The 25,573-nt window shown below is 60.9% G+C and overlaps 2 protein-coding genes across 2 annotated transcripts in view; both read left to right on the top strand.

Moving 5' to 3' along the window:
- EVPL (envoplakin) overlaps positions 1-17,204 on the top strand; it is an 83,153-nt gene extending 65,949 nt beyond the window's left edge. The window contains exons 23-34 of the mRNA XM_056115355.1: positions 10,110-10,201; positions 10,278-10,484; positions 10,880-10,987; positions 11,159-11,298; positions 11,386-11,504; positions 12,815-12,937; positions 13,075-13,260; positions 13,714-13,890; positions 13,986-14,123; positions 15,462-15,579; positions 16,638-16,726; positions 17,121-17,204. Coding sequence (XP_055971330.1) covers positions 10,110-10,201; positions 10,278-10,484; positions 10,880-10,987; positions 11,159-11,298; positions 11,386-11,504; positions 12,815-12,937; positions 13,075-13,260; positions 13,714-13,890; positions 13,986-14,123; positions 15,462-15,579; positions 16,638-16,726; positions 17,121-17,204 — 1,581 coding nt within the window. The remainder of the gene's footprint in view (positions 1-10,109; positions 10,202-10,277; positions 10,485-10,879; positions 10,988-11,158; positions 11,299-11,385; positions 11,505-12,814; positions 12,938-13,074; positions 13,261-13,713; positions 13,891-13,985; positions 14,124-15,461; positions 15,580-16,637; positions 16,727-17,120) is intronic.
- A 1,466-nt stretch (positions 17,205-18,670) lies between these two features.
- On the top strand, positions 18,671-24,293 carry MRPL38 (mitochondrial ribosomal protein L38). The gene is made up of 9 exons (XM_056115566.1): positions 18,671-18,816; positions 18,913-19,092; positions 21,189-21,323; positions 21,450-21,658; positions 22,650-22,722; positions 22,830-22,875; positions 23,474-23,632; positions 23,837-23,973; positions 24,065-24,293. The coding sequence occupies exons 1-9, from the start codon at positions 18,750-18,752 to the stop codon at positions 24,199-24,201; spliced, it is 1,143 nt and encodes a 380-aa protein (XP_055971541.1). The 5' UTR covers positions 18,671-18,749; the 3' UTR covers positions 24,202-24,293.
- The last annotated feature ends 1,280 nt before the right edge of the window (positions 24,294-25,573 follow it).

Below are 25,573 nucleotides of genomic sequence, written 5' to 3'. Positions count from 1 at the left end.
TCGCCCACAGAAAGCACATTATTCATTTATTTTTCTAATGTTTTGTCTCCAGCCACATCCAACAGATCCCTGGACTCTGCACTCAGGGATCACTGGGGATGGAACTTGGGTCAGCTATGTGCTAGTCAAGTGCCTTAACACCCATACTATCTCTCTAAACCCTGGAAATAGGTTTTGACCTTTTAATGGGTCAAGTAAGATGTGCATTAATAGACTTTGCACTTAAGCACAGTTAAAATCCCTGTTTGGGCTTGGGGGTACACACTCGGGCGGCTGTACCTTCACCACGGTGCTTAGGAGTGGAGCTGGGACTCCCTCCCACACAGCACACACTCCAGGCCCTTCAGGCATCTCTCCCAGCACAGCAACGGCACTGGGACTGGAGTGATAGAACAGCCAGGAGGGTTTGCCTTGCATGCTGCAGACCCAGGTTCAATCCCTAGAGTATATCCCCTAGAGTTCCCAGAGCACCACCAGGAATAATTCCTGAGTGCAGAGCCAGGACTAACCCCTGAGCATCACCCGGTATGATCCAAAAAGAAAAAAAAACTACATAATTTTCATTTTCTTTCTTTTTTTTTAATTCAGTTTTTAGATTGCACCCATAAGTTCAGGACTTATTCCTGGCTCCACTCAGGGATCACTTATGGCAGGTTTGAGCTGTATGGGGTACCAGGAATCAAACCCAGGTTAGCCACCTGTAAGGCAAGCTGTAAAGTGTAGCTCCAAGGCTATACTTAATCCAACTCTAACATCACTTTATAAAAAAGAAAGTTCTGTTTTCTCTTTTTATTTTATTTTGGGGCCACACGGTGGCTTTTCGCAGGGCTTACTCCTGGTTCTGAGCTCTGGAATTACTCCTTGCGGGCTCAGGGAACCACCTGGGATGCTGGAGGTTGAGCATGGGTTGGCTGTGTGCAAGGCAGCCCCCATCCCCACCCCCAACATCCATTTTCAAGCGACCCCTGTGATTTGCTTCCTCAGGGAGGTACGTCTGGTGCAGGCAGAGTCCCAATGAGCTGCAGAGCCCAGTGGCAGCACCGCTCGCCAGCCCCAGCCCCAGAGCCTTGAGATGGTAGGAGGGCGCAGAGTGACCTGTCTGAATCTCGGGGACTGCTGCTGCGGCTCACCTAATGCCTGGGGATCCTGACTGGGTGGCAGGGACCGGGGTGAGGTCCCTGATGCAGTGCGGTGGACTGTGGCACTGAAAGCAGATTTTGGTTCTTTTGGTTTTGGGTCACTCCCAGAAATGCTCAGGGCTTGCTTACTCCTGAGATGCTCGGGGGACCCTCTGGGATGCTGGGGATCAAACCCAGGTTGGCCACATGCAAAGCCAGCACTCTGCCCGCTGTACTGCCCAGCCCCTGAGCAGATTTTGCTGACGTCATGCGCAGCTGACTTTCTGGCTGGCAGGGCTTGAGCATGGCCATTGAGCAGTCGGGGGGAATGGGAGGGATTTCAGCCCACCCTGGGACAGTGGGGCCCAGCCCAGTCTTGGGACCCCCAGGAGCGCTGGGGCCCGTGTCTCGGGGCATGGGCAGCAGCATCCAGCCGCATTCACTGTTTGTTCTGTGGTTGCTGTGCCCCCTGCAGGCACCCAAGGCCAGGAAGGGACTGAAAGGTGAGTGGGACAGGCGCGGTGTCCTACTGGGGGGTCTCTTTTAGGGGGTTGCAGAGGCTATGGAGAATTGGAGAGCGTGTGTGTGCCTGGGAATCCTTGGGCAGTACCGCTCGCCTTGATTTTTTTTTTTGGGGGGGGGGCACACCCAGCAATGCTCAGTAGTTACTCCTGGCTCTGCATTCAGGAATTACTCCTGGCAGTACTCAGGAGACCGTATGGGATGCTGGGGATCGAACTCAGGTCGGCCTTATGCCAGGCAAATGCCTTACCCACTGTGCTGTCACTTAGGCCCCGGCGCTCAGCTTGAGCAAAGATCCCACCCTGCCCCACTGGCCGCTTCCCCTGGCCACGTACTTCTCCCTCTCCCCTCCCCTTTCAAAAGTCTTGCTGGAACCCTGGTGGCGCTCAGCGGGCACCTGGACCTGGGTCCTGCCTCTGACCGCGTGCCCCTCCTCCTCTGCAGGGTCCATTGACGACGTCCTGGGAGGTCTGCTGGGGGATGACAGTAAGTGCCCCCTCCCACTGGTTACAGGGCAGCCTCTTGGCTCAGGGTATTGTTGAGATACTAGTCCCGCAAAGTTCTCCCTCTGAGTGTGTGCGTGGGGGCCTTTAGACGGCTGCTCGGACCCTCCTTGCTCTCCCTGTCAGGGAAGCCCGCGTCCCCTTTCTCCGACACACCTGGGTGGGCAGGAGAGATAAAACAAGTCACACTGTCTGTGCTCTGCACACCTGGTGTCTACCTGGAGGATGTTTCACATAGTTTCGGGGACGGAACAATAGCACAGTGGGGAGGGCTTGCTGTGCAGGCCACCAACCTGGGTTCCATCCCCAGCACAATAGGGGTCCCCCAAGCCTACCAGGACTAACCTCTGAGCACTGCCAGTGTGGCCCAAATACTAAAATAATAATCATTTCCAAATGAACTGCATTTCGTGGGAGGGTGGGCTGGGCTCATGAGGTTCCTCAAGGAAACAGGTGGGTCCCTGCGCAGCCCCTGCCTGGTGCCAGGAGAGCCCCTGGACACCAGCCTGTCCCTTCCAGGTGCCTCCCCTGAGCAGCCCGTCAGGCTCACCCCCCAGACCAGAGACTCTGCGGGGCTGGCCACAAGGCCCAGAGCCAGGTAAGTCCTGGCCAGTCCTCCTCCCTCCCTCCCCACCCCGTGTCTCTTGTCTCTCTCTTCTCTCTATCTCTCTGTTTCTCTCTCTCCCTGCCCCCCCCTTACTCCCGACTCAGGGGACCTTATGGGATGCCGGGGATCGAGCCTGGGTCAGCCACGTGCGAGGCAGGCGCCCTCCAGCGTGCTCTTGCCCAGCCCTGGTCCTGTGCTTCCTCGCCGGGCCACAGCTGCATGCCAGAGCACAGCTGGCCCGGCCGTTGCTGATGCTCCTTTCTGTTTCCCTCCCCTTTCCATTTTTCTTTCCTTTTTCCCTTTCTCCTCTCTCCCCCTCTCCTCCTTCTTCTTTCCTCTCCTTCCTTCTTCCCTCTCTTGGGCATCTTGCCTCCCTGGGGATGGACCGGGGTCAACCACATGCCAGACCGTGCTTGAGCCGTTGAACTGTCCCTCCAGCCCTTTCTTTCCCTGTTAAGAATAAACCTGGCGAGACAGTTCAGAGGCTTTGGGCCAAGTCAGGGCTTTGCACACAGGAGCCCCAGATTTGCTCCCCATCACCGCCTGGGCCCCTCCCCCCCAGAGCTCCAACCGGGAGTAACCCTCGAGCACCACTGGGTATGGATCCAAAACCCACAAAAGTAAAATCAAAATCAACCTAGTGGGGGGGGGGCAAAGAGATAGTACAGTGGGCAGGGCATTTTCCTTGCACACAGATGAACCGGGTTCAGTCCCCGGCACCCTGCCAATCCCTTAGCATGGCCAAGAATGATCCCCGAGCACAGAGCCAGGAGTCAGCCCTGAGCACCGCTAAGTGTGGCCCCTCCAAAAATAATTTTTAAAAAAGCAAAACCTGGTGGTGCTTGGGTTGAGGTTTCAGGGGCTCTGGCAGGGCCACAGCCAGTGTGTTGGGGCTCGTGGCGCGCCGTGAGGGGGGCCCTGCCTGGCTGCGGCAGTTGCTCGCGGCCCCTCCTGCCTTGGAGCAGTTGAAAGCCCTCGGCCCCCTCTCCTGCTCTCTGAGAAGGAATGGGCCCAGTCTGCATGGACGTGGCTTCCTTCCTGGAACCGGCTGGTGCCCGGTGGGCGTGGGTATGTGTCAACTGCACCCTCTGCAGGTCCCTCCTGGAAGCCAATGCCCTTGACGCGGAGGTGGGCCTGGCCGATGCTAAGGTGGGTGCAGGCTGGGGGAGGGGGACCCACACCTGGCAGAGCTCAGGGGATCCCCATGGGGTGCCAGGGATCCAACCGGGGCTGGCCAGCCTGCCTCTGTGCATGCGATCTCTAGTGCTGACCCAGCCAGAGTGTTCTTAGCAGAATAGCACTAGAGGGCTGCTGGGGACCCCCAGATCCCCAGACAGAGATGGAAGGGGGAAGCTCTGTGCACCTGGGGGAGGGGGTGGGGGTTCTGGGGCTGCCTGCGGGGATCTCAGGCCAGCTCTGAGCCCAGGACTGCATGGAGGGGGGTGTTCCAAGGGAAAGAGCTCAAGGGGCTGCTCCCGGTCCTCCCAGTGGGCTCTACCTCAGCCCCTAGGCCAGCCCGTGACTCCCACCTCCCTCCCTCCCGGGGCAGGATTCTGACGTCTCCGAGGCGGACCCTCAGGACTTGCTTCAGTCCCTGGTAAGTAGCTCCTACCTTGGCCCCAGCCCACCGGGCTGCCCCCGTCCCCACCTTCCCTCTGCCCCTCCAGCCCCGGCTCAACTGCTGGGTATAGGCTGGCCCCTGCCAACAGCCACCCCACAGCCTGGGGGGATGCACCTCCAGAATTTGCTCTGAGCCTCCCCGCATCCTCTCCTGCCTGCTGGCACAGTGGAACCTGGCCCCCCTCTGCCCCTCAGAGGCGTTTCCCCCCCCCCCCCCCCCAAACCTCCGCCCCTGCCGGGCCTGAAGAACAGGAGTGTTTCCTTTTTATTTATTTATTGTTTGGGGGCCAAAACCAACAGTGCTCAGGGCTGACTCCTGGCTCTGCACTCAGGGATCCCTCCTGGTGGGGCTCAGGGGAGCCTATGGGTTGCCGGGTACCCAACACAGGCCGTCTGCCTGCAAGGCCAGGCCTTCCCTGCTGGATGATCACTTGGCCACCTTCATTCACACCTTGGCACCAGATTCAGCTACTTTTGTGGGGAGTGGGTGGGTGTTTGGGGCGCACCCCACAGTGCTCAGGAGTGAGCCCTATTGATGCTCTGGAAAGGGTTGAATTGGGGTCTGTGGAATGCAAAGAAAAGCGCCTCAACCCCTGTGGTTCAGTTGTGTTTTCAGCTTTGGGGGGGCGGGAGGCGTTCCTAGCTGTTCGGGGCCTGGAACCGGGGCTCCCTCAGGCAAAACTGTGTGGGAAGCTTGGGGCATTTCCTCAGCCTCTCCAGGCCTCCCCCCACACACATCCGTGGCACCCTCCAGTTCCAGATGCCATCATTGGTGACTCTGAGTCTTGCCCAGAACCAGACCAAATGTGCCCCCCACACGCCCCGAGGGTCGTGTCCCCAGACTCCCTGCCTTGCTTTGTTGGTCCTCCCCTGGGCGTGCCCACAGATTGTTGGCAGGTCAACACTGAGGCTGGGGGCTCGAGTGTGAGCACCCCCTGGCCCACCTCCTCCCCCCCTGCCGGGCTGGGGTCCATACCCACTGGGCAGACCCGGTGCCTCTCTTCCCTGTCCTAATCCTGGTGTCCACAAGGGCACCTTCACTTCCCTAGACCGTGCCCCCTCCCGGCAGCTGTCCCCTTCAGGAGCGTGGGGTCCCCAGCCGGCTCTTGTTTTGTTTGGGGGCCAACCACACCCAGCGGTGCCCAGGGGTCACGCCTGGCTCTGAGCTCAAGGATCCCTCCATTGGTGCTGGGGGATCATATGGGATGCCAGGGATTGAACCCGGGTCAGCGACATGCAAGGCGGAGGCTCTCCCTGCTGTGGTATTGCTCCAGCCACTCCCCAGACCTGTTCTTCAGCAAACTTGACCTTGGTGAATATTGCCCAAGCCACTTGGACATGCACCCCCTCCCCTCCTGACTCTGCAACCCCTGATTCTGGCCTCTGCTTCAGCCCCACCCTCTCCTCAAGCAGTGCCTTTCCCAGTTGCCTCCCTCCCCCGCCCCCTCACCCCGTCTCTCCCACGTGGACTTGCGCCCCCGGCTCGGGGTGCTAAGCCCCGACAGGACCTCCTCTCGCCTTCCCAGGACCTGGACAAGATGGATGCTGACCTCCTAGGGCTGCGGAAGTCATCATTGGCCCCCGGCCGAGCAGCCGCCAAGGTTCCCAGGGAAGACGAGCTGCCGGGTCACCGCAAGGCAACTGGTACGTTGGTGGCTGGGAGGAGGGCCACATGGGTGCCGGCGAGGACCCCAGAGCCCAGGGGCTGGGGCGGGGGGCCTCCCTTCCTGTGGCTGTTCCGTCCCTCTGAGTCCCATGGACTTAACATGGGGTTACGTCCCGCACATCGCCCAGCTTGAATCAGCAGACTCGGTGAGGGCATGACGCAGCCTTGCCTGAGATGGTGGGGGCGTCCCCTTCCTCAGCCCGTGACCCTCTGCCCTCGCCTCCACACACACACACACACACACACACACACACCACCTCTCAGTACATACACACCACCCCTCAGTATACACACACCCGCCTTTAGTACACACCCACACACACCCCATCCCTACCCCTCAGCACACACACACACACCCTACCCTTACCCCTCACTACACACACACACCACCCCTCAGTACACACACCACCCCTCAGTACACACACACACACACACACACACACACACACACACACACACAACTGCAGGGGCCCTGCCTGTGCATGGCCACGTAACTTCACCTTCTCATGACCTGCAGGGGGTGCCATTCCCAGCAAGAAGGTTCCTGGAAAGTTCTCCTTTGAAGGTACCAGGGCCCTGCGTGCTGGGGCAGGGCCCCAACTTGGCCCCTGAGCTCTGGTGACAAAGGGAGGCTGGGCGTGTGCGGCATGTCCCCTTTCTCTCTGCCTCTGTTTTTGGTGGTGGATGTCCCCAGCTGGGCTTGGGGCTTGGGGGCCGGGTCAGCCTCCCTGTGCTGCCGTCTGACCTGCACTTTCCCTCCCGGCCGCTAGACATGGAGGACCCCCTGGCAGGGCTCCTTTCTGACACAGAGGACGGTGCTGAGAAGCCGCTGGTGGAGACGGAAAACCCAGCCCCCGTCCGGGATCCAGGTACGAGGGGTAGCTCACTTCCAGCAGGCTGACTGCAGAACCAGGGTCCCTGTGACCCCCATCTGATTGCAGGCCAGAGCAATAGCACAGCAGGGAGGGCACCTGCCTTGCACGTGGCGGACCTGGGTTCGATCCCCTGCATCCTGTATGGTCCCTGAGCACCTGCCAGGAGTGACTCCTGACCGTAGAGGCGGCAGTATACTGCCCAAAGCCACCATCCCACCCCCTCAAAATAAATAAATAAATATAAATAAATAAATAAAACCTGAGATCTTGAACTGGGGTGTGGTGAGTCCACAGGAATGAGGGAGGTCATGCTGCAGCAAGGGCCGGGCTGGCGGCGGGATGCTCCGTGCTGGGTTCCAGCCCCACCTCCCCACTCATACCGCAAACCTGGCCGGGGCCAGCAGGGGTGGCACTGTGTCCCACGTTTTGCCTGCAGGCCCCTCTGTGCCCCTGACTCCGGGCGAAACCCCCGTCCGCAAGAAGCAAGACTTGTTTGATGATGGGGATGACGTCATGGCAGCCCTGGGGTTCGGAGACAGTCCCCCGGCAGAGCGGAGGTTGGCGGGAGACCAGTAAGGAGCCGATGCGGGTGCTGCTGCTGCTTCACACCTGGGGGAGGGGGTCAGTGCGTGCCCACACAGAGGTCGCCCCCCCTTCACCCCCCCCTCCGCCCACAGGGAAGCGCCCCGCCCCGCGCGCTCCAAGCTGGACGAGCTGCTGGGCCGCAGCACTGCTGCCACTCTCCTGGCCCGCCCGGGCACTGGGGAGCGCCGCGAGTTCAAGCTAGATAAGAAATACCAGCGGCCACAGGGTGAGGACGGGCCGGGCAGGAGGAATAGACCCCCAGCCTGTCCCCAGAGCCCCGGGACCCGTTGCCACTTGGTGGGTGTGTTGGCAGCCATCCACTGCGGGGGTCTCCCAAAGCCTCAACCCCTGACTGCGTTGGGTGGGCTCACCTGGGCGTCCCCCGAGCCACCAGCCTCTGCTCTGCAGCCAGCTCTGGTGGCAGCTCACCGGCCCCCATGCTCACGGACAAGGGAGAGCCGTGGGCCGACGAGGACTTCACCTTCGGGGCGTACCAGCCCTCTGTAGGTTCCGCCCGGGGCCGTCAGCCACGCCGGCAGTCTGTCAGGTAAGCGGGTGGTCCTGTGCCCCCCCACGGTGTGCCCTCTGTCCCAGAGTTTGGTGGGGGTCATTGTGAGTAGAACCCTCTGAGTAGGGGCCTCTTGGTGCATGCTGTGAACTCCGTGTGCCGAAATGATTTGATTTTGGGGGTCTTGTTTCCGATGGGGAGTAGGGGTATTCCCCGAGGCACCCCTGGGTCTCTGTCCCCTGGGCTCAGACAGTGCCCCGCTCGCTGTCCCGGGAGTCCCAGGCCCCATACCCCAAAGCGGGGGACTCGGCTTTGGTGATGAACTGCTTCCTTAACCCTCATTCCTGTGTCCTGAAGTAGGTTCCTGGAGGGCGGCGCTGACCCCCAGGGAGAGGCGAGCTCCAGCCCCCCACAGCCCAGGAAGGGAGGCGCTGACTGGCTGGGCCTCAAGGACGACGACGGGGACCTGTCCCCCACGGCCCCTGGCACGAACGCCCGAGGGGTCCTGCCCCCTGCAAGCAGCCAGCGGGCACCCCCCAACCAGCCTGCCTCGGGGCCACGGGCACCCACCCAAAGCCCGGCGGCCCCGACCAAAGACGGCCCAGTTCCCCAGCCTGGAGCATCTGACACTGATAGCACCGAGGATTGGCTGAGCCACGCTTTGTCTCGGAAGCGGGCGCAGGGCCTGGCCAGAGACAACTCTGCGGCAACCTCCAGGGGCCCCAGCTCTGCCGCCGGCCCTCCCCCCTTGACCAGGTACGGCCCTGGGCTGCCATGGGTGCCACCTGACCCTGACCCTGAGCGGGACCCGCAAGCACGGCCCTGCCTCCTGGTTCTGTGTCCAGTGACCCGCGGCCATCTGCTGTGCTGGGGTGCTGGGGCAGGGTGGCTCCCAAGGCGTCACCCCAAGACTCGGGCTCAGGAGACAGATCCCCGCAGGATGGCCAGCTGGGGGGGGGGGGAGGCGGGATGCTAGCGTGGGCTGGGGCCTCCCAGCTTGGCTTCCTCCTGTACCTGGACCTTCACTTCCGCAGCCCACATGTGGCCAGTGTGCCGAAGGGGGTCCCAGAGACGACATTGCAGGAGCCACCCACCAGGCCAGCGCCCCCAGGGTACGTCCATAGTCGGAGTGAGGGGAAGGACACGGTGGAGCCAGAGTCCAGCCAGGTCCCTCCAGTGCCCATGGCCGATCCCTTGGCCCCTGCCCCATCCGCCTGCTCTGAATGAACCCTGACCCCACCCTCCAGAAGCCCCTTCAGCCCAGCCCGCTCCACCCACAGGCCATCTGCGCCCTGCAACCAGGCTGCTGCGGCCCCTGGTGCAGGGGACCCCGAGCAGGGCACCGCGCCTGGACGCCTCCCCAGCCCAGGTTGGTTTCCACTTCTCTTGGGGACACTCAAAGCAGAGTGAAGCCAGACTCCCCCAAAACACAGGGGCTCAGCTGCCCACGTTCCCCCTCTGCAGAGCCTGTGGGGAGCAGCCAGAGCCTCCCGGTACCCGCGGGACCCTCTGTGCCTTTCCAGGTAGGAGGGGGCCCCGCTCAGAGGCAGTGTGGAACCCCGACCTCGTGCCCCCAGCCTTGAGCTGTCAACTGAGTCTTTCCGGCAGCCTCTGCTGCCCCTGCCTGGCCACCCGCCTCCTGGGGCTGACGGTGTCCCCCCCGCCCTGGCCCTAAGGCTGCCTCACCCCACGCCGGGGTCCCTGGGTCCCTGTGGGCCCAGCCATGGTGCAGGATCCGGTCAGCATGGGTCCATCGGGTTGGCACGGGGCTTCTGCTGCACCCCCACTCTGTCCCTGTGGGGGAGCCCAGGGCCTGCTGGAGAGGTGGGGCTGTGCCCTGAAGACCGCCCACGTGGCCCCTGCCTCACCTGGTGTCTCTCCTCAGCCCCTACAGAGCCTGGTGCTGGCCCCCGAGCTACAGAAGCAGCTACCGGCCGCACAGGCCCAGCTGCAGAGCGGCACAGCGGAGCTCCAGGCCCAGCTGCTGCAGAGCCAGGCCCGGCAGGCTGAGCTGGAGACCCAGGTGAGTGGGGGGCAAGGGGGCTGTCGCCCGTTGCGGCCCCAGAGGGGAGGCTGAGCTGAGTACCCGCCACCAGGTGCGGAAGCTGGAGCTGGAGTGCGCCCAGCACCAGCTGCTGCTGGAGAGCCTGCAGCGGCGCCACCAGGCCGACCTGGAGCTCCTGGAGAGCGCGCACAGGTACAGTCCCCCCTCTGCCCACTGCCACCTCTCGAGGCCAGTGCCTTGAGCCCATGGCCACACTCTGTGCTCGCAGAAACCGCCTCAAGGTACTGGAAACGTCCTGCCAGCAGCGGGAAGAGCGGCTGCAGCGGGAGAATGAGGAGCTGTTGGCCCGGTGCCTGGCGCACAGCCAGGAAGCCGAGCAGGCTTGCGCGGAGCTCAGCGCCCAGCACCAGCGGCGTCTGGCCGCCGCCGTGCAGGAGAAGGACCAGGAGCTGGACCGGCTCCGGGAACTGCAGCGGTGAGGGGCCCCAGGCGGGCTGTGGGGGGCAGCCCTGGACCTGGCACGGACTGAGTCCATGGATGGACTCATGGTCCCCCGTGATGGGGGGGGTCCCTGGATATCTGGGGAGGCCCAAAGGCATCAGTGAGCTTCGGGCCGGCCCTCTGGCCGGGTCTGTGCCCGCTAGTCCCTGGTGTGGCCCCCGGATCTTTCTAGGTAAGAACAAAAGTCAGAGAAGGGCCCGGAGCATGCCGAGGTGGGCGCACCCCGGGCCTGGCGGCACCGGCCTACTTCCGGCCCAGTGCCGCTTGTTGTAGGGACCTTTTGTGGTGTAGAGCAGATACGGCCCCTAGAAGGGGGCGGAGTGTGGCAGGGCTCCTCAGTGATGCTCAGCCCCCTTCGGCTGCCCACAGAGCCTCCATCCTGGAGATGCGCAAGGACCACGAGGAGCAGCTGCAGCGGCTGAAGCAGCTGAAGGACCGCGAGATAGACGCAGTCACCAGTGCCACCTCCCACACGCGGTGCTTGCATGCATGGGGCGGGGCCGGGAGGAGAGGGCGGAGCCAATGTGGGCGGGGCCGGGAGGAGAGGGCGGAACCAGTGTAGGCAGGGCGAGAGGGAGGGGGTAGAGGGCGGGGCCTGGCCCCCTTGGGTTGTGCGTGTACCCCGGGGGCTGACCCTGCTCTCCCTAGGTCCCTGAATGGAGTCATCGAGCAGATGGAGGCGTTCTCCAGCAACCTGCAGGAGCTGTCTTCACGTGTGGAGGCCTCGCACCTCACAGCCACGCAGGAGCGGGAGCTGGGCATCCGGCAGCGGGACGAGCAGCTCCGAGGTGCCCGTGGGGCGGCCGCCCTCCGGCCTCTCCCGGGGCGTGCGGGGCTTGGGTCCCAGGCGCTGAGTGCCCCGCCGCTGTGCTCAGTGCTGCAGGAGAGACTAGCCCGTGAGCAGCGGGACATGGAGGAGGAGCGGAGCCGACTGCAGGAGGTCATCGGGAGGATGGAGACGCGCCTGAACGAGCAGAGCCGGCAGCTGGAGCAGGTGGGGGCCCGGACTGCTGCGTGCCTCTGCCAAGGCCCACCTTCCACCCCAACACTCCCCAACTTCACCCCACTGCTCTCCTCACCCGCTCTAGTATCTGTGCTGACAGGACACGACGTCCATCTGGGCCGCCGCCCACCAATGCTTTGGGGATTTTGTTCTTTTTTGTTTTGTTTTTTGGCTTTTATGTTTTTTGTATATTGGGGGTTTGGGGGCAGTGCTCAGGGTTTACATCTGACTCTGTACTCAGAGAACACTACGGCAGGCATGGAGGACCATATGGAATGCCAAGGATTGAACCTGGGTTGGCAGGGCTAGAGCAATAATCCAGAAAGTAGGACAGCTGTTTTGCATGTGGCCAACTCAGGCTCAATCCCCAGCATCCCATATGGCCCCAACTGCACACTGCCAAGAGTGATTCCTGAGTGCGGAGCCAGGAATAACTCGAGTATCGCTATGTATGACCCCCAAAACAAAAACAAAAACACACAAAAGAAAAGTGGCTCCTGGCAGTGCTTGGAGGACTTTGAGATGTTGGGGACCCCCCTCAGGCCTCCTGCAGGCGAACCTGCACTCTGCCCTTTGTTTTCTTTTTGGGCTCTGGCGCACTTTGGAACTTTGGCAGGACTTTCATCCCAAGGATGGGCCTCAGTCATGAGGCAGTCTTAGTTTGGAATGTGACCCAGTGATAGAGCATCTCCCCCTGTGGATGAGGCCCAGAGCCCCTTCCCTGGAACCAGAAAGCCCAGTTCCTTTTTCTTAACTGCGTTTGAACATGCAGGCAAAATGAAAACTTACTAGGCAGGGCAAGCCCCTATGACATGCCTGTCCTACACACGTGCATCTGTGGAGAAATATTCAATAGGGGGAGTCCCTCCCCCCCATCCCAGCTACCCAGCTAGGTCAGTGCTTGGATCACCAGGACCACCCTGGGGTGCCAGGATGGTGTCTGAGCCCCACACCCGTATCAGGTGTGCTCTGCCGCCTCGGCTGTTTCCCAGGACCTTCATTTACCATAAAGGAACTTTAAGGGATTGCTTCCTCAGGTCCAGAAGAGAAGAGATTTTTGTTGGGCGGGGGTTGGGGGGCTCCCAGCAATTTTTAGACAGCAATCTGAGGGTGCATTGCCACTCGAGGCCCGCAGCAGTGTGGGGGTCACAACTTGTGATGCTGGGTGTGGGACCCGGGTCCTCGTCACCTGGCAGCTGAGCCCAGCGGGTCGACCTGGGGACCCATATTTTAGGCTAATCCGGGCGAGGGTGTGGGAACATGCGGTGGGTTTGCTCTTAGCCATGCCCTGGCTACCACAGGAGCGCTGGCGGATGAGCACTGAGCAGTCGAAGGCGGAGTCCATGCAGCGTGCCCTGGAGGAGCAGAGGAAGGCCCTGGGCCAGCAGATGGCCATGGAGAGGGAGGAGCTGGAGAAGGCCAAGGTGAGCACAGCCTCGCCCCGTCACTGCTCGCCCCATCCCCTCTGCAGATTGCTCCGCCCCACCTCTTGCCCCACCCCACCGCGGATGGCCCCGCCCACTGCAGCTAGCCCCGCCCACCTGTCCCTTTGCTTGTCCAGAGCGCCCTGCTGCAGGAGCAGAAATCTGTCATGCACAAGTGTGGGGAGGAGCGGCGGCGCCTGGCGGCCGAGTGGGCCGAGTTCTTTGCGCAGCAGAAGCTGAGCAAGGAGCGGGCTGAGCGCGAGGTGGAGCGGGCACTGCAGGTGGACAGCCAACGGGAGGGCACTCTTCTCAGCCTGGCCAAGGTAGGGCGCCCCGGCCCGGGCTGAGGTTGTGGGTGTTCCACAGTGGAAACACACCGTAGTCTGGCAGAGAGCTCCCCCCTATCACCACCTCCTCAGCTCTTCTGGCCTCCCACCCCCGCGGGTGCTCCGGAACTATGTGGCATCGCTGGGGGTCAAACCCGTCTTCCGCAGGCAGAGTGCCTCAGGTCCCAGGTGGGAGTTTTTGTGCTGGGGTCACACCTGGAGATGCTCACGGGTTACTCCCAGGTGGTGCTTGGGGGAGCCTCTGGTGCCAGGAATGAGGTGGTTTTGGAGTTTTGGTGTCACGGGCCAATCTGGGCACCATGTTCTGTATTCCTGAGCTACCCCACTGGCCCTCAGTTTAGCCCTAAGGACACCAGGCTCAGAAGTTGAGCTGGGGCAGCCCTCAGGTGTGGGCCAAGGTGGAGGCGGCAGCAAAGGCTCTGTCCCCAGGAGCAGGCAGAGCTCAAGATCAGGGCCACCGAGCTGCGGGCCAAGGAGGACCAGCTGGCGGCTGAGCGGGAGGTGCTGGAGCGGGAGCGGCAGGAGCTGAGGCTGGAGAAGGAGCGGGTCAGCGCCGCCGCCCTGCGCCTCCGGCTCCGCTCAGAGGAGGTGGAGAGCATGAGCCAGGTGGGCCGCAGGCAGCGGGTGGGCAGGTGGCAGGCGGCTCTCCCCGCACCTGTACCCCTGCAGCCCTCCCACTGATCACCGGGGGGCGCCTGCAGGTGGCATCGGAGAAGTATGAGGAGGGGGAGCGGGCGCTGCGCGAGGCCCGGCACATACGCTCCGAGCAGCAGGCCCGGCTCCAGCTGGTACAGCAGCAGCAAGAACGGCTCCGGCAGCAGGAGCAGCACATGCACCAGGCAAGGCTCGGCCACTGCACACACGCACACGTACGCGCACATGCACACACACCTATGTGCACCAGGCAAGGCTTGGTTGTTGCAGACACACGCACACGCACACACACACATATGTGCACCAGGCAAGGCTTGGCCACTGCAGAGACGCACACACACATATGTGCACCGGGCAAGGCTCGGCCTCCTGCAGACACGGACACACACATGCACACACACATATGTGCACCAGGCAAGGCTCGGCTGCTGCAGACACGCACATGCACATGCACACACATATATGCACCAGGCAAGGCTCGGCCATTGCAGATACACACATGCACACGCACATGCACACACACCTATGTGCACCAGGCAAGGCTTGGTTGTTGCAGACACACGCACACGCACACACACACATATGTGCATCAGGCAAGGCTCAGCCACTGCAGAGACGCACACACACATATGTGCACCAGGCAAGGCTCGGCCTCCTGCAGACACGGACACACACATGCACACACACATATGTGCACCAGGCAAGGCTCGGCTGCTGCAGACACGCACACACACATGCACACATATGTGCACCAGGCAAGGCTCGGCTGCTGCAGACACGCACACGCACATGCACACACATATGTGCACCAGGCAAGGCTCGGCCGCTGCAGATACACACACGCACATGCACACACACCTATGTGCACCATGCAAGGCTCGGTTGTTGCAGACACATGCACACACACATATGTGCATCAGGCATGGCTCGGCCACTGCAGAGACGCACACACACATACGTGCACCAGGCAAGGCTTGGCTGCCGAAGACACGCACTCGCACATGCACACACACCTATGTGCACCAGGCAAGGCTCGGCCATTGCAGATACGCACATGCACATGCACATGCACACACACCTATGTGCACCAGGGAAGGCTCGGCTGTTACAGACACATGCACATGCACACACACATATGTGCACCAGGCAAGGCTCGGCCACTGCAGACACACACACACATGAACACACACACATGAACACACACATATGTGCACCAGGCAAGGCTCGACCACTGTAGACATGCACATGTACATGCACACACACATACATACATACGTGCACCAGGCAAGGCGCAGCTGCTGCAGACACACACATGTGCACACACACACACACACGCATGCACGCACCAGGCAAGGTTTAGCCACTGCAGGCATGCACACGCACATATGCACTTGCACACACTCACAACACACACTCTAACCCCCACACACTCCCACCACACACATACAGCCTTCACCTCACACACACAACACACACCATGCGTACCCCCACCCCCTCACCACATGTCTCCTTGTTCCCAACAGGAGCACCTGAGCTTGGCCCAGCAGAGGCTGCAGCTGGACCGTGTCCGACAGGACCTGCCCCCCTGCCCTGCAGGGCTGCTCCCCAAGGCCCCCAGCCCCACAGTGCCCAGCCTGAGTGGTGAGCGTTGGGAAAAGACAGGTGTCACCTGACCAGCCCAAAGGAACAGTGAAGCTGGGCAGCTGAGTTCTACAATCACCTTGTTGGGATCAGAGGAATAGTACAGGGGAACAGCATCTGCCTTGCAAGCAACTGACCTGGGTTTGATCCCCGGCACCCCCATGGTCCCCAATCCCTGCCAGGAATGACCCTTGAGCACGGAGTCAGGAGTCGGCCCTGAGCACTGCTGGGTGTGACTCAGAACAAACGAAGTTGTCTTGTTATTCCGTTTTCTCAGTGTTTTCGCAGGGGTGCACACAATGGTGCTCTGGGGCTGCTCCGGTTCTGCCACTGCGGCAGCTCAAAGCAGTGGGGTGGCCCTGGGGTTCCTGCAGGTAGAACCCTGCCCCACCCTTGGACCACCTCCCTCCCAAGAGACAGACAAGTGATGGGTGTGGAGTGCCCAAAGCGTGGGGGTCAAGGCACTTCCCTTGTGTGCAGCCTATTCCTGGCGCCCCATTTAGTCTCTCAAGAATCACCTGAGCACTGCTGGGTATCGCCCAAACCCCACCCCCTGCCAAAAAAAAAAAAAAAAGAAGGAAAAGTGTTAAAATCTTCCACTGCACTGACCTGAGACATTTCAGCACATACCAAGTCATGGGCTGTGTGAACGCACCATCTGGCTGACTGCAGTGTGTGTCTGTCCATGTGTGTGTTTGAGCTGAGATGCAGCCAGGTTATGGCTCAGCGGACACATTACCACGCCCCTGATGCTTTGTGGTCCAGCCCCAGACCCCCAAAATTGAGCTCACTATGCTATTTTTGGTTTATTTGGTCATATTTTGGTTTGGGTGCCCACCTGGTGGTGCTCAGGGGTCACTCCTGGCGGGTTTGGAGACCCTCTGGGGTGCTGGGGATCTAACCACGGTCAACCATGTACAAGGCAAGTGGCCTCCCCGCTGTGCTGTCACTCCGGCCCTTCAGTGTGTTGTTTTATACCTTGAATATTTTTCACACAGAAATAGGATTTGGAGCATGTTTCCATGTCCACAACTGTTTGCACGTGATTCTGTTTGCAGCCCTTGTCGTGCCTGCTCCCAAGCCACCAGCCCCTGGCCCCGCACACCTCCAAGCCAAGCTGTTGCTGCTGAGACATGCGGCCGAGCAGGTGAGCGCCCAGAGCAGGGCCCCAGGGCCACGCCTGCATCTGACACAGGCACCCCTCAGGGCCCCAGGGAGAGACAAAGGGCATCTACTGGCGAGCTGCAGAGCCCTCCGGACCTGGCTCTCTGTGAAGCAGCTGCGCCCCTAAGCCCCCCACCTCCAAGTTGTTGCACCCACATCCCCACGAAAGCCCAGTCACTTCCAGCTCCTGGGCTGGAAACAGGCCAAGTCACTTCCTGTGATCTAAGGCATTGCCAGGCTGCCAGAGCCTGTGCTTTTGTCTCCCCAAGCTGGGCAGCAGCGGGAAAGGGCTGGGTGGCATCGGGAGTCCCCTAACGTGAGCGTCACAAGAGGTGGGTGCAGGAGCGGCCAGTTGCTGACCCACGGCTGCCTGGCAGGACCACGACTTCCTGGAGAATGAGCAGTTCTTCCTGCAGACCCTGAAGGCCGCCCCCTACAACCTGAGCACCCACTCAGCCTGAGGCTGCCGCCATGAACCATCCAGGCCTGCAAACACCCCTCCTGGGGTGGGGCGCCTTCCTCCTCCCCTGTGGCAGAGGCCTAGAGGTGCACAGGGAGCCGCTGCACCAGCTTGGCCATGCCACGCAGATGCCTCCATGTGCACCCTGGTGGGGACACAGTGCCTCTTGGAGCCGCATCCTTTTCTGGGAGTCAGTTCCGGGGGACCGAGGTGCAGCCTCAGTGGAAGTGCCTTTCACCTCCTGCGGAGGGACGAGCTCAGCCTGCTTCTGAGGAGGGGGGCTGTGGCTGGGGAGGGGGGAGGAAATTTACCCCCGCGCCCCCCCAGCCAGGTGGGGGTGAAGATGAGAACAGGGTCGCCTGTGCCCAGCCCACTAGGACAGATGGACTCGAATAAAACCAGCCATTCCTAAAGCGACTTCTCCGGGGCCATCTGTCCACTCCCTTCAGTGTGAGAAGGTGGGGCAGGCTGGGAGGGAGGGATGGGGTGCCCCTGACCCTCAGGACTCACTCCTCCCGCATTGCAGCGCTGTGCCACCTGTGTCTTAGACCCCTCTGCTCACCGTCTGCCAGGCAACAGCCCTTCCCAGCGGGCCTCTCCCTGTTGGCATGGGGCTTGGTCACAAGTGAGCACTTCACAGCACAAGGCTGCTGGCAGGACGCCCACCCCGAACCCTGCAGGGAAGGGGGGGTGTCACCCCCACTCCACAGGTGCCTAGGCCCTGCTGGGCTTGCCATGTGCAACCCAGAGCCCAGAGAGTTTAGAGGGGTACAATACCCCCAGGACACTTTGTCCTGTCCAGGAGTGGATAAAACAACACTAGCAGTCACCAAAAGTAGGGCGGGAAAGAGAACAGCAGGGAAGGTGCTTGTCTGCCTGCAGTGGACCTCAGTTCCATCTCTGGCACCAAGCACACCAGGAGTAACCCCTGAACACCACCGGGTATGGCTCAACTCCAACCCTTATCACAGTGATGGTAGCTAACATCCATTTTAGAGTTAATGCATCAAATGTGTTAGTTCATCTCACAAACCTGTAATTATCGCCCGCTGTGTTTCTAAGGGAGAACCAAGCAAGGTTGCACACAATCTGGAACGTGAATCAAGCCATGAAACTCCAAGCTGCATGGGGCCAGAACCGTAGGACAGTGGGGAGGACGCTCGCGTTGCACGCGGCTGACCTGGGTTCAATCCTCGGCGTCCCATAGATTTCCCCAAGCCCCATCAGGAGCCATCCCTGAGCACCGCCAGCTGTGGCCAAACCAAAAACCGCCTATGAAGGGTCGTTGTTCCGCTCCTGGGGGCTCCGGGTGCCACCTTCGGGGAACCTGTGACTTGGCCTGGGCCGCTCCTGGTAGCTAGAGGCAGGCAGGCAGGCGGGGCCCAGGTTACTCCCCAGCCCCGCGCCGGCGGCCCAGAGGGCGGAGCCAACTCCCGGGTGGGCGTGGCCTCGAGGGCGGGGCTTCCGCCTGGCGCTCAGGCACTGCTCCGGCCACCTCTGCGCGGGTCCTCGGGGCGGCGCCGCGCCTGCGCCCGCCTCGGGAAAGATGGCGGCGCCCTGGTGGCGAGCCGCGCTGCGCGCAGGTCGGAGGTGGCCGAGCTTTAGCACCTCGGGTGAGCGATCCGGGAGCGGGGCCCCTGGGGTCCCCGCCGTAGCCACGCCGCGGGGGCTGGGGCCGCAGCCGACCTGACGCCCCGCTCTGTCCGCAGCCGCCCTGAACCGCCGGGCCGCGCCCCTGGGGCCCATGCCCAACGCCGACATCGACGTGAGCAACCTGGAGCGGCTGGAGAAGTACCGGAGCTTCGGCCGCTACCGGCGCCGGGCGGAGGAGGAGGCGCAGGCCCCGCACTGGTGGCGGACTTACCGGGAGCACTTCGCCGAGAAGTCAGGTGCCCTGCCCGCCCGCCCGCGCGCACGGGGGCAGTGTCGGCCCATCGGGGTTTTCTTCTTGCTTATTTGGGGCCAGGATTTGCCCCGGCCCCGTGCCCAAAGGTGACGCCTGGCGGGCCTCAGGGGACCGTACGTGGTGCCTGGGGTCGATCGCGAGTTAACCACGTGCAAGGCAAGCGCCTTAACCCTTTTGATATGTTCCTGGGTCCAAGATCTTTTTCTCTTTTGGTTCCCCATATTAGAAAGTAGCTGAAATTACAGCACGAATCAAGTTCCATCCTAGGGGCTGCCTCCAGGGTTCCGTCGGGCATCCCACACGGTTCCCCGAGCACCGCCAGGAGTAGTAATTCCTAGGCGGAGCCAGGAGTAATCCCTGAGCATCGCTGGCTGTGACCCCACACTCCCCCAAAATAGTTTCATCTTAAAGTTCCTACTAAAGGTTCATCTTTTTTTTGCTTTTTGGGTCACACCCGGAGATGCACAGAGGTTACTCCTGGCTCTGCACTCAGGAATTCCCCCTGGTGGTGCTCAGGGGACCATATGGGATGCTGGTAATCGAACCCGGGTCGGCCACATGTAAAGCAAATACCCTTGCAAACCCGTTGTGCTATTGCTCCAGCCCCTAAAGGTTCATCTTAGATCTACTAAACCCTTCCCTGACTTCCTGACCCTTCCTCCCCTCTGGAGTTAGAACACCACTCAGTGCTCCTAAATTAATGCCCTGAACATTACAGGATACAGACTTTAATTGGGGGGGGGGCACACCCTTGATGCTCAGCAAATACTCCTGACTGCACTCAGGTCTCACTCCTAACAGGGCTCAGGGTGTATGGAGTGTCAGGGATCCAACCTTGGCTGCTTGCAAGGCAAGTGCCCAACCCCAGCTCCAGCCCCCAGAATTTGAATTTTCACCCAACCTCCCAGGGTCTGCCCAGTAATCTATGGGGAGCACATCCAGCTTTGGCAGTCCCATTTGCCAAGGATACCGGTGCACATGTAAATTGGAAGAGTTTCCCAGCTAGAATTGGGTGTCGTTGACTGACAGTGTGCTGTGGTCGAGAGGTCAGCCATGAATGCTGCATAAACGGTCGGTCAGTTGGTCAGAGGCGCAAAGGCAAGTCAGGTGTGAAGACCACAGCTCTCTAGGTCCATGGCCAAGAGCAGCTTTTGCAGTCTCTTTATTGGGTTAACGATCAAAACATCTAGCATACCTCAAAGTACACAAGATCAAAGAACGTAGGTTCAGAAGACCTTAAAGTACATATTTATGTTGTAGCCTAATGACGCACATTGATGATGAAGCAAATCAGACCACCTATGTAAATCTTTACATCCCACTTCCCTCAAGTTTCACTTCAAAATCTATGCAAGCTTACAAAGTAGCCCAGTAAGGTATTTATTTATCCAGCATAGCACAGTTAATCTATAATAAAAAAGCAGCTGCATTGGGACATGCTGACCCCAGCTTAGTTCATTCAGAGTTTCTAATTGTTTGCAGCTGTGACATGGCCTTGTTTGCAAGGTGGCGTTCCTGGAACTTCCTCATGACTCTGGTCAGGCTCCAACAATTGCAGTCTTAGGTTCCGTCCCATTGCTGAGTGAACTCCCGCCAAGTCTTGTTTCAGCTATGTCTCGCAGAGAAAGCTCTCAGCTCAAGTAGCTGAGGATAGGCAGCTTTTGGGGGCGGCTATGGTGGTTTCGGTTTGGGGGCTACACCTGGCAACGGTTAGGGCTCTGTGCTCGGGAATCACTATTGGCAGTGCTGGGATCCTCCACAGTGCCAAAATTGAATTGAGTTCGGCTCCAGACCAGGCCAGCACCCTCCCCGCTGCACTGTCTCTCAAGCCCCAGGGACAGGCAGGTTTTTTTTTTTTTTCCCTTTCTGGGTCACACCTGGCGATGCTCAGGGGTTACTCCTGGCTCTGCACTCAGGAATGACTCCTAGCAGTGCTCGGGGGACCATATGGGATGCTGGGAATAGAACCTGGGTCGGCCGCAAGCAAGGCAAACACTGTGCTATCGCTCTAGCCCCGGGAACAGGTGGTTTTGAGGGAGGACTTCACCCTGTTCTCTCCAACCTGCCTTTGCTTTCTAGATCCTAAAGACAAGATTGACATTGGGCTGCCCCCTCCCAAGTTCAGCCGGACCGAGCAGCTCCTGGAGCGGAAGCAATTCCTGCGAGAGCTGCGGGCCAGTGTGGAGGCAGAGCGTGCTGCCCGCCTGGGAACAGGTGAGCTCTGACAACAAGAGCTGGGTGAGGGGTGTCCTGACTGCCTGGCACAGGTGAGCCCTGACGCCGAGCTGGGCAAGGAGTGCCCCGGCCTCTCCTGCCTCCAGCTGCCTTGTTCCTTCGCAGCGAGCATCCCGCTGGAGGAGGTGCGGGCCGAGTGGGAGCGGACCTGCGGCCCGTACCACAAGCAGCGGCTGGCCGAGTACTATGGCCTCTACCGGGACCTGTTCCACAGCGCCACCTTTGTTCCTTACGTTCCCCTGCACGTGGCCTACGCTGTTGGAGAGGATCATCTGATGCCTGTGTACCATGGCAACGAGGTCACACCCACCGAGGTAAAACCACACTCTACTTTGAAAGCTGAGGGTGGAAGGATCACAGCCCACATCCCTGTCATCCTTTTAATCTGTCGTAACCAACACCGTGATCGTTAGAAAGGATGGGGCCGGAGCCATAGCACAGTGGGTAGCAGGGCACTGCCTCACATGCGGCCAACCTGGGTTCGATCCCTGGCATCCCATATGGTCCCCCGAGCACCGCTAGGACTCATTCCTGAGTGCAGAGCCAGGAGTAACCCCGGAGCACTGCCAGATGTGGCCTGAAAACCAAAAAATGAAAAAAGACAGGGCTGGAACGATACACAGCAGGTAGGGTGTTTGTCTTGCATGACGTCAACCTGGGTTTTGTTCCCTGCACCCCTTTTTGTTCCCCATGTACCACCAGGAGTGATCCCAGAGCATCGCCAGGTGTGGGTCACAAATTTAAAAAAAAGGAAAGGACATAGTAGCTTGGGTCCTAGCTATAGCACAGCGGGTAGGGCATTTGCCTTGCATGCAGCCAACCCAGGTTTGATCCCCGCATCCCATATGGTCCCCGAACACCGCCAGGAGTAATTCCTGAGTGCAGAGCAGGAATAACCCCTATACATTGCCAGATATGACTCAAAACAAAACAAAACAAAGGAACTGGAGAGAGAGCACAGCAGACTGGGCACTTGCCTGGCACCCTGCTGACCGGGTTTGACCTCAAGCATCCCATATTGTCCTCCGAGCACCACAGGACTGATTCCTGAGCACTGAGTCAGGAGTAAGCCCTAAACACCTCCCTGTGTAGCCCCAAAACCACAAAATAATTTTTTTAAAAGAGAATATAAAAGGGAAGAGAAGCAGCTTGCACCCCCACCCACCCAACCCCCCCATACCCACACACTCCGCGCCAACCTGCAGGACCCCCTCCCAGCTGCCCACCCGCCCAGCGCCTTTGGGCCGCAGGGGGACGGGGTCTGTCCCACTGGGGAGTCTGCATCCTCTCCGTGTCTCCCACCAGGCTGCGCAGGCCCCGGAGGTGACCTACGAGGCTGACAAGGGCTCCCTGTGGACGCTGCTGCTGACCAGCCCGGGTAGGTATCGGGGCCCATCTCCCCCCACATGCCAGGTGCTGGGAGGCTGGACGGGGCTGGCGGGGGCCCGGGTGCTCCCCAAGGCTAGCGGGCTCTCTCCTTAACAGATGGACACTTGCTGGAGCCGGAGGCCGAGTACCTGCACTGGCTGGTGTGAGTTCCGGGGGCGTGGCACCGGAAGTCGTGGCTCCCAGGTGTAGAATGGCCCTGGGAGGCTGGTGGACCCTCCCCCCACGCTGGCTTCTCCCTCCTTTGGTTTCCTAGGGGGGCCATAGTCCCCCAGTCCAGGCCAGTGGTCAGGCCCACACTTGGGCCTTCCAGGGAGTGACCAGACCGCCAGTTCCTGGCATTGTAACTCGTCTGTAGACACTAGCCTGTGTGGCAGGCCACTGCAGAGCGGAACTGGGGGTGCCAGGGCAGACAGATGTCTCCACAAACCCCAGAGCCCTGCTTCGGGACTCAGAGCAGCAGCCCCGTGGGCCAGGAGTGCTGGGGTGCTGGGCTCACCTTTTTCCCGTGCTACCGTCCTGAACCCCTCCCGCACCCCTCACAAACCTCCAGCTTCAGGGGTGTGCCACAGACTTGTGAACAAACAAGAGCTGCCCTGCACCCCCCCCACCAAACACACTACCTGTGGCTCCCGTCCCCTAGATCACCCCAGGATCACCCGCCCTGGGAATGACTGATCTGGTGAGTGGGGGGACCCGCTGCCCCCCAGGCAGCCACTAACGGCTGCGCTTCCTGCCACCAGCACCAACATCCCGGACTCCAGGGTGACCGAAGGCCAGGAGACGTGTCCCTACCTGCCCCCCTTCCCTGCCCGCGGCACCGGCTTCCACCGTTTCGTCTTCTTGCTCTTCAAGCAGGACAAGCCCATTGATTTCTCGGGGGACACCCGGCCCGCACCCTGGTAATCTGTACCCCGCACCCCCAGTCTCAGGCTGTGCCCTTCAGTTCTGGGGGTCTCGCTGACTCCCTCCAGCTCAGCCCTGAGCCTCCCAAAGGGGCCCTGGTGGTGGGCAGACACCGAGGAGCTCCTCCAGGTTGCCTCTGCCTGGGGGGTAATGGGCCCCTCCAGTGCCCCCCGACCTCAGGTTGCCCCCTGTTCTCCCAGCTACCAGCTTGCCCAGCGGACCTTCCACACGTTTCAATTCTACAAGAAGCACCAGGAGGCCCTGACCCCGGCCGGCCTGGCCTTCTTCCAGTGCCGCTGGGATGAGTCGGTCACCCACATTTTCCATCAGCTTCTGGGTAAGAGAAGAGCAGACTGGGGGGTGCGGCCAGGTGGGGAGCCCCCTCCTGGGCCAGCACAGGCCCCAGGGCACTGTCACTCTCCTTGCAGACATGCGGGAGCCCGTGTTTGAATTCGTCCGGCCGCCCCCGTACCACCCCAAGCAGAAGCGTTTCCCCCACCGGCAGCCGCTGCGCTACCTGGACCGGTACCGGGACAGTCATGAGCCCACCTACGGCATTTACTGAGCGGGGCCGTGGGCCGAGGGCCACGCGGGGACCAGCACCTGCCACCTTGGACAGTGGGGGCGTGCGTGGCCGGCAGCGGCGAGATGGGAATAAAGAGAATTTCTTCCCTGGCTGCCCTGGCACTGTCCTGGGAGCACCCAGGGGCCCAGGGAGATTTCCCTTCTGGGGAAAAACGGGGGGACCCTGCCACAGGAGGTGAGCCCAGGTGGGTGAGATCCCCGGCTGGTGGCCAAGTCATGCAGCAGGGCTGGACTGCGCCCTCTGACCTCTGCATGGAGATGGGCAGCCTTGCCCACGGCTGGCGGAGGCCGGGGAGCCCGTGCCCTTGGTTCTGCTTCTCTGATTGTTTCCTCCCTAGAGGCTAAGTCTGAGCCCCTGGCACAGTTCGGGAAACTTGGCGAAGTGAACTGGAGACGGCCGAGGTACCATCTCCAGGCAGGCCAGGCAAGAGCACAGCGTTTGTGGTTCCTTGCCTGCCACCACATAGGGTCCCCTATGCCCTGCCAGAAGTGATCCCTGAGCACAGCTGGGTGTGGCCAAAAGCTAACAGTGACAAACACCCAGGCCACTCCCTTAGAGTGGGGGCTCACCCATGTCACCCAGTGGGCGGTGACTGCTCAGGACCTCCCTGAGTCCTGCACCCGTGAGCATCGAGGTTGGGCTGCGGAGCCAGGCTTTCCAGACTGGGGGTGATGCACCCTCCCTTGGGGTTCAGCTCTGGCAACCAGCAAGTTCCATCTGTTTACTTGAGCCAGGCCTCCCGGTAGGAAGGAAGATCTCCAGTCTGGCAAACCTGCGAAGCTCTGCCCCTCTGCGTACAGCAGTGCCCCTCCCACCAGGAAGGGGCCTGTTGTGAGCACAAGCTGTATACCCCTGTTGCTGGCCATGTCCACCTGCACTGACCGGTGTCCCTGCCCAAACTCCCATGTCAGTGCTGCTGAGTGAGGCAGGAGATGACGCCCCGGGATTTGTGTGGCTCTGCACCCAGGGGGCCCAGGGACCACCCCTATCACCAAGCGGGCCCCAGGTGGTGAGCACAGAGCTGGGAGCAGGCTCCGAGCACCTCTGGGTGTGGCTCCCAAACAAAAGCGGGTTGTGGAGATAATTCTGGAGTAAGATACTGGCAGTGGGGGCTGGAGCGAAAGCACAGCAGAGGGCATTTGCTTTGCATGCAGCCAGCATAGGTTCGATTCCCAGCATCTCATATGGTCCCCTGAGCACCACCAGGAGTAATTCCTGCCAGATGTGACCCAAAAAGCAAAAAATAAAACAAGGACACTGGCTTTGAATGCAGCTGACCCAGGTTAGATCCCTGACGCCACCCAGTGCTGTCAGGACTGATCCCTGAGCACTGAGCCAGGAGTAAGCCCTA

This window comes from Sorex fumeus, unplaced genomic scaffold (genome assembly GCF_029834395.1).
Source record: "Sorex fumeus unplaced genomic scaffold, SorFum_2.1 ptg000029l, whole genome shotgun sequence".
Lineage (NCBI taxonomy): Eukaryota > Metazoa > Chordata > Mammalia > Eulipotyphla > Soricidae > Sorex > Sorex fumeus.
This window is presented reverse-complemented; position numbering and strand designations above follow the sequence as displayed.

Excerpts from the sequence above, each read along its gene's own strand:
- MRPL38 (XM_056115566.1), top strand. The coding sequence starts at position 18,750 with ATGGCGGCGCCCTGGTGGCGAGCCGCGCTGCGCGCAGGTCGGAGGTGG. Across the intron at positions 21,324-21,449 it reads TGCTGCCCGCCTGGGAACAG|CGAGCATCCCGCTGGAGGAG; the intron begins GTGAGCTCTGAC and ends GTTCCTTCGCAG. Across the intron at positions 22,876-23,473 it reads GAGTACCTGCACTGGCTGGT|CACCAACATCCCGGACTCCA; the intron begins GTGAGTTCCGGG and ends TCCTGCCACCAG.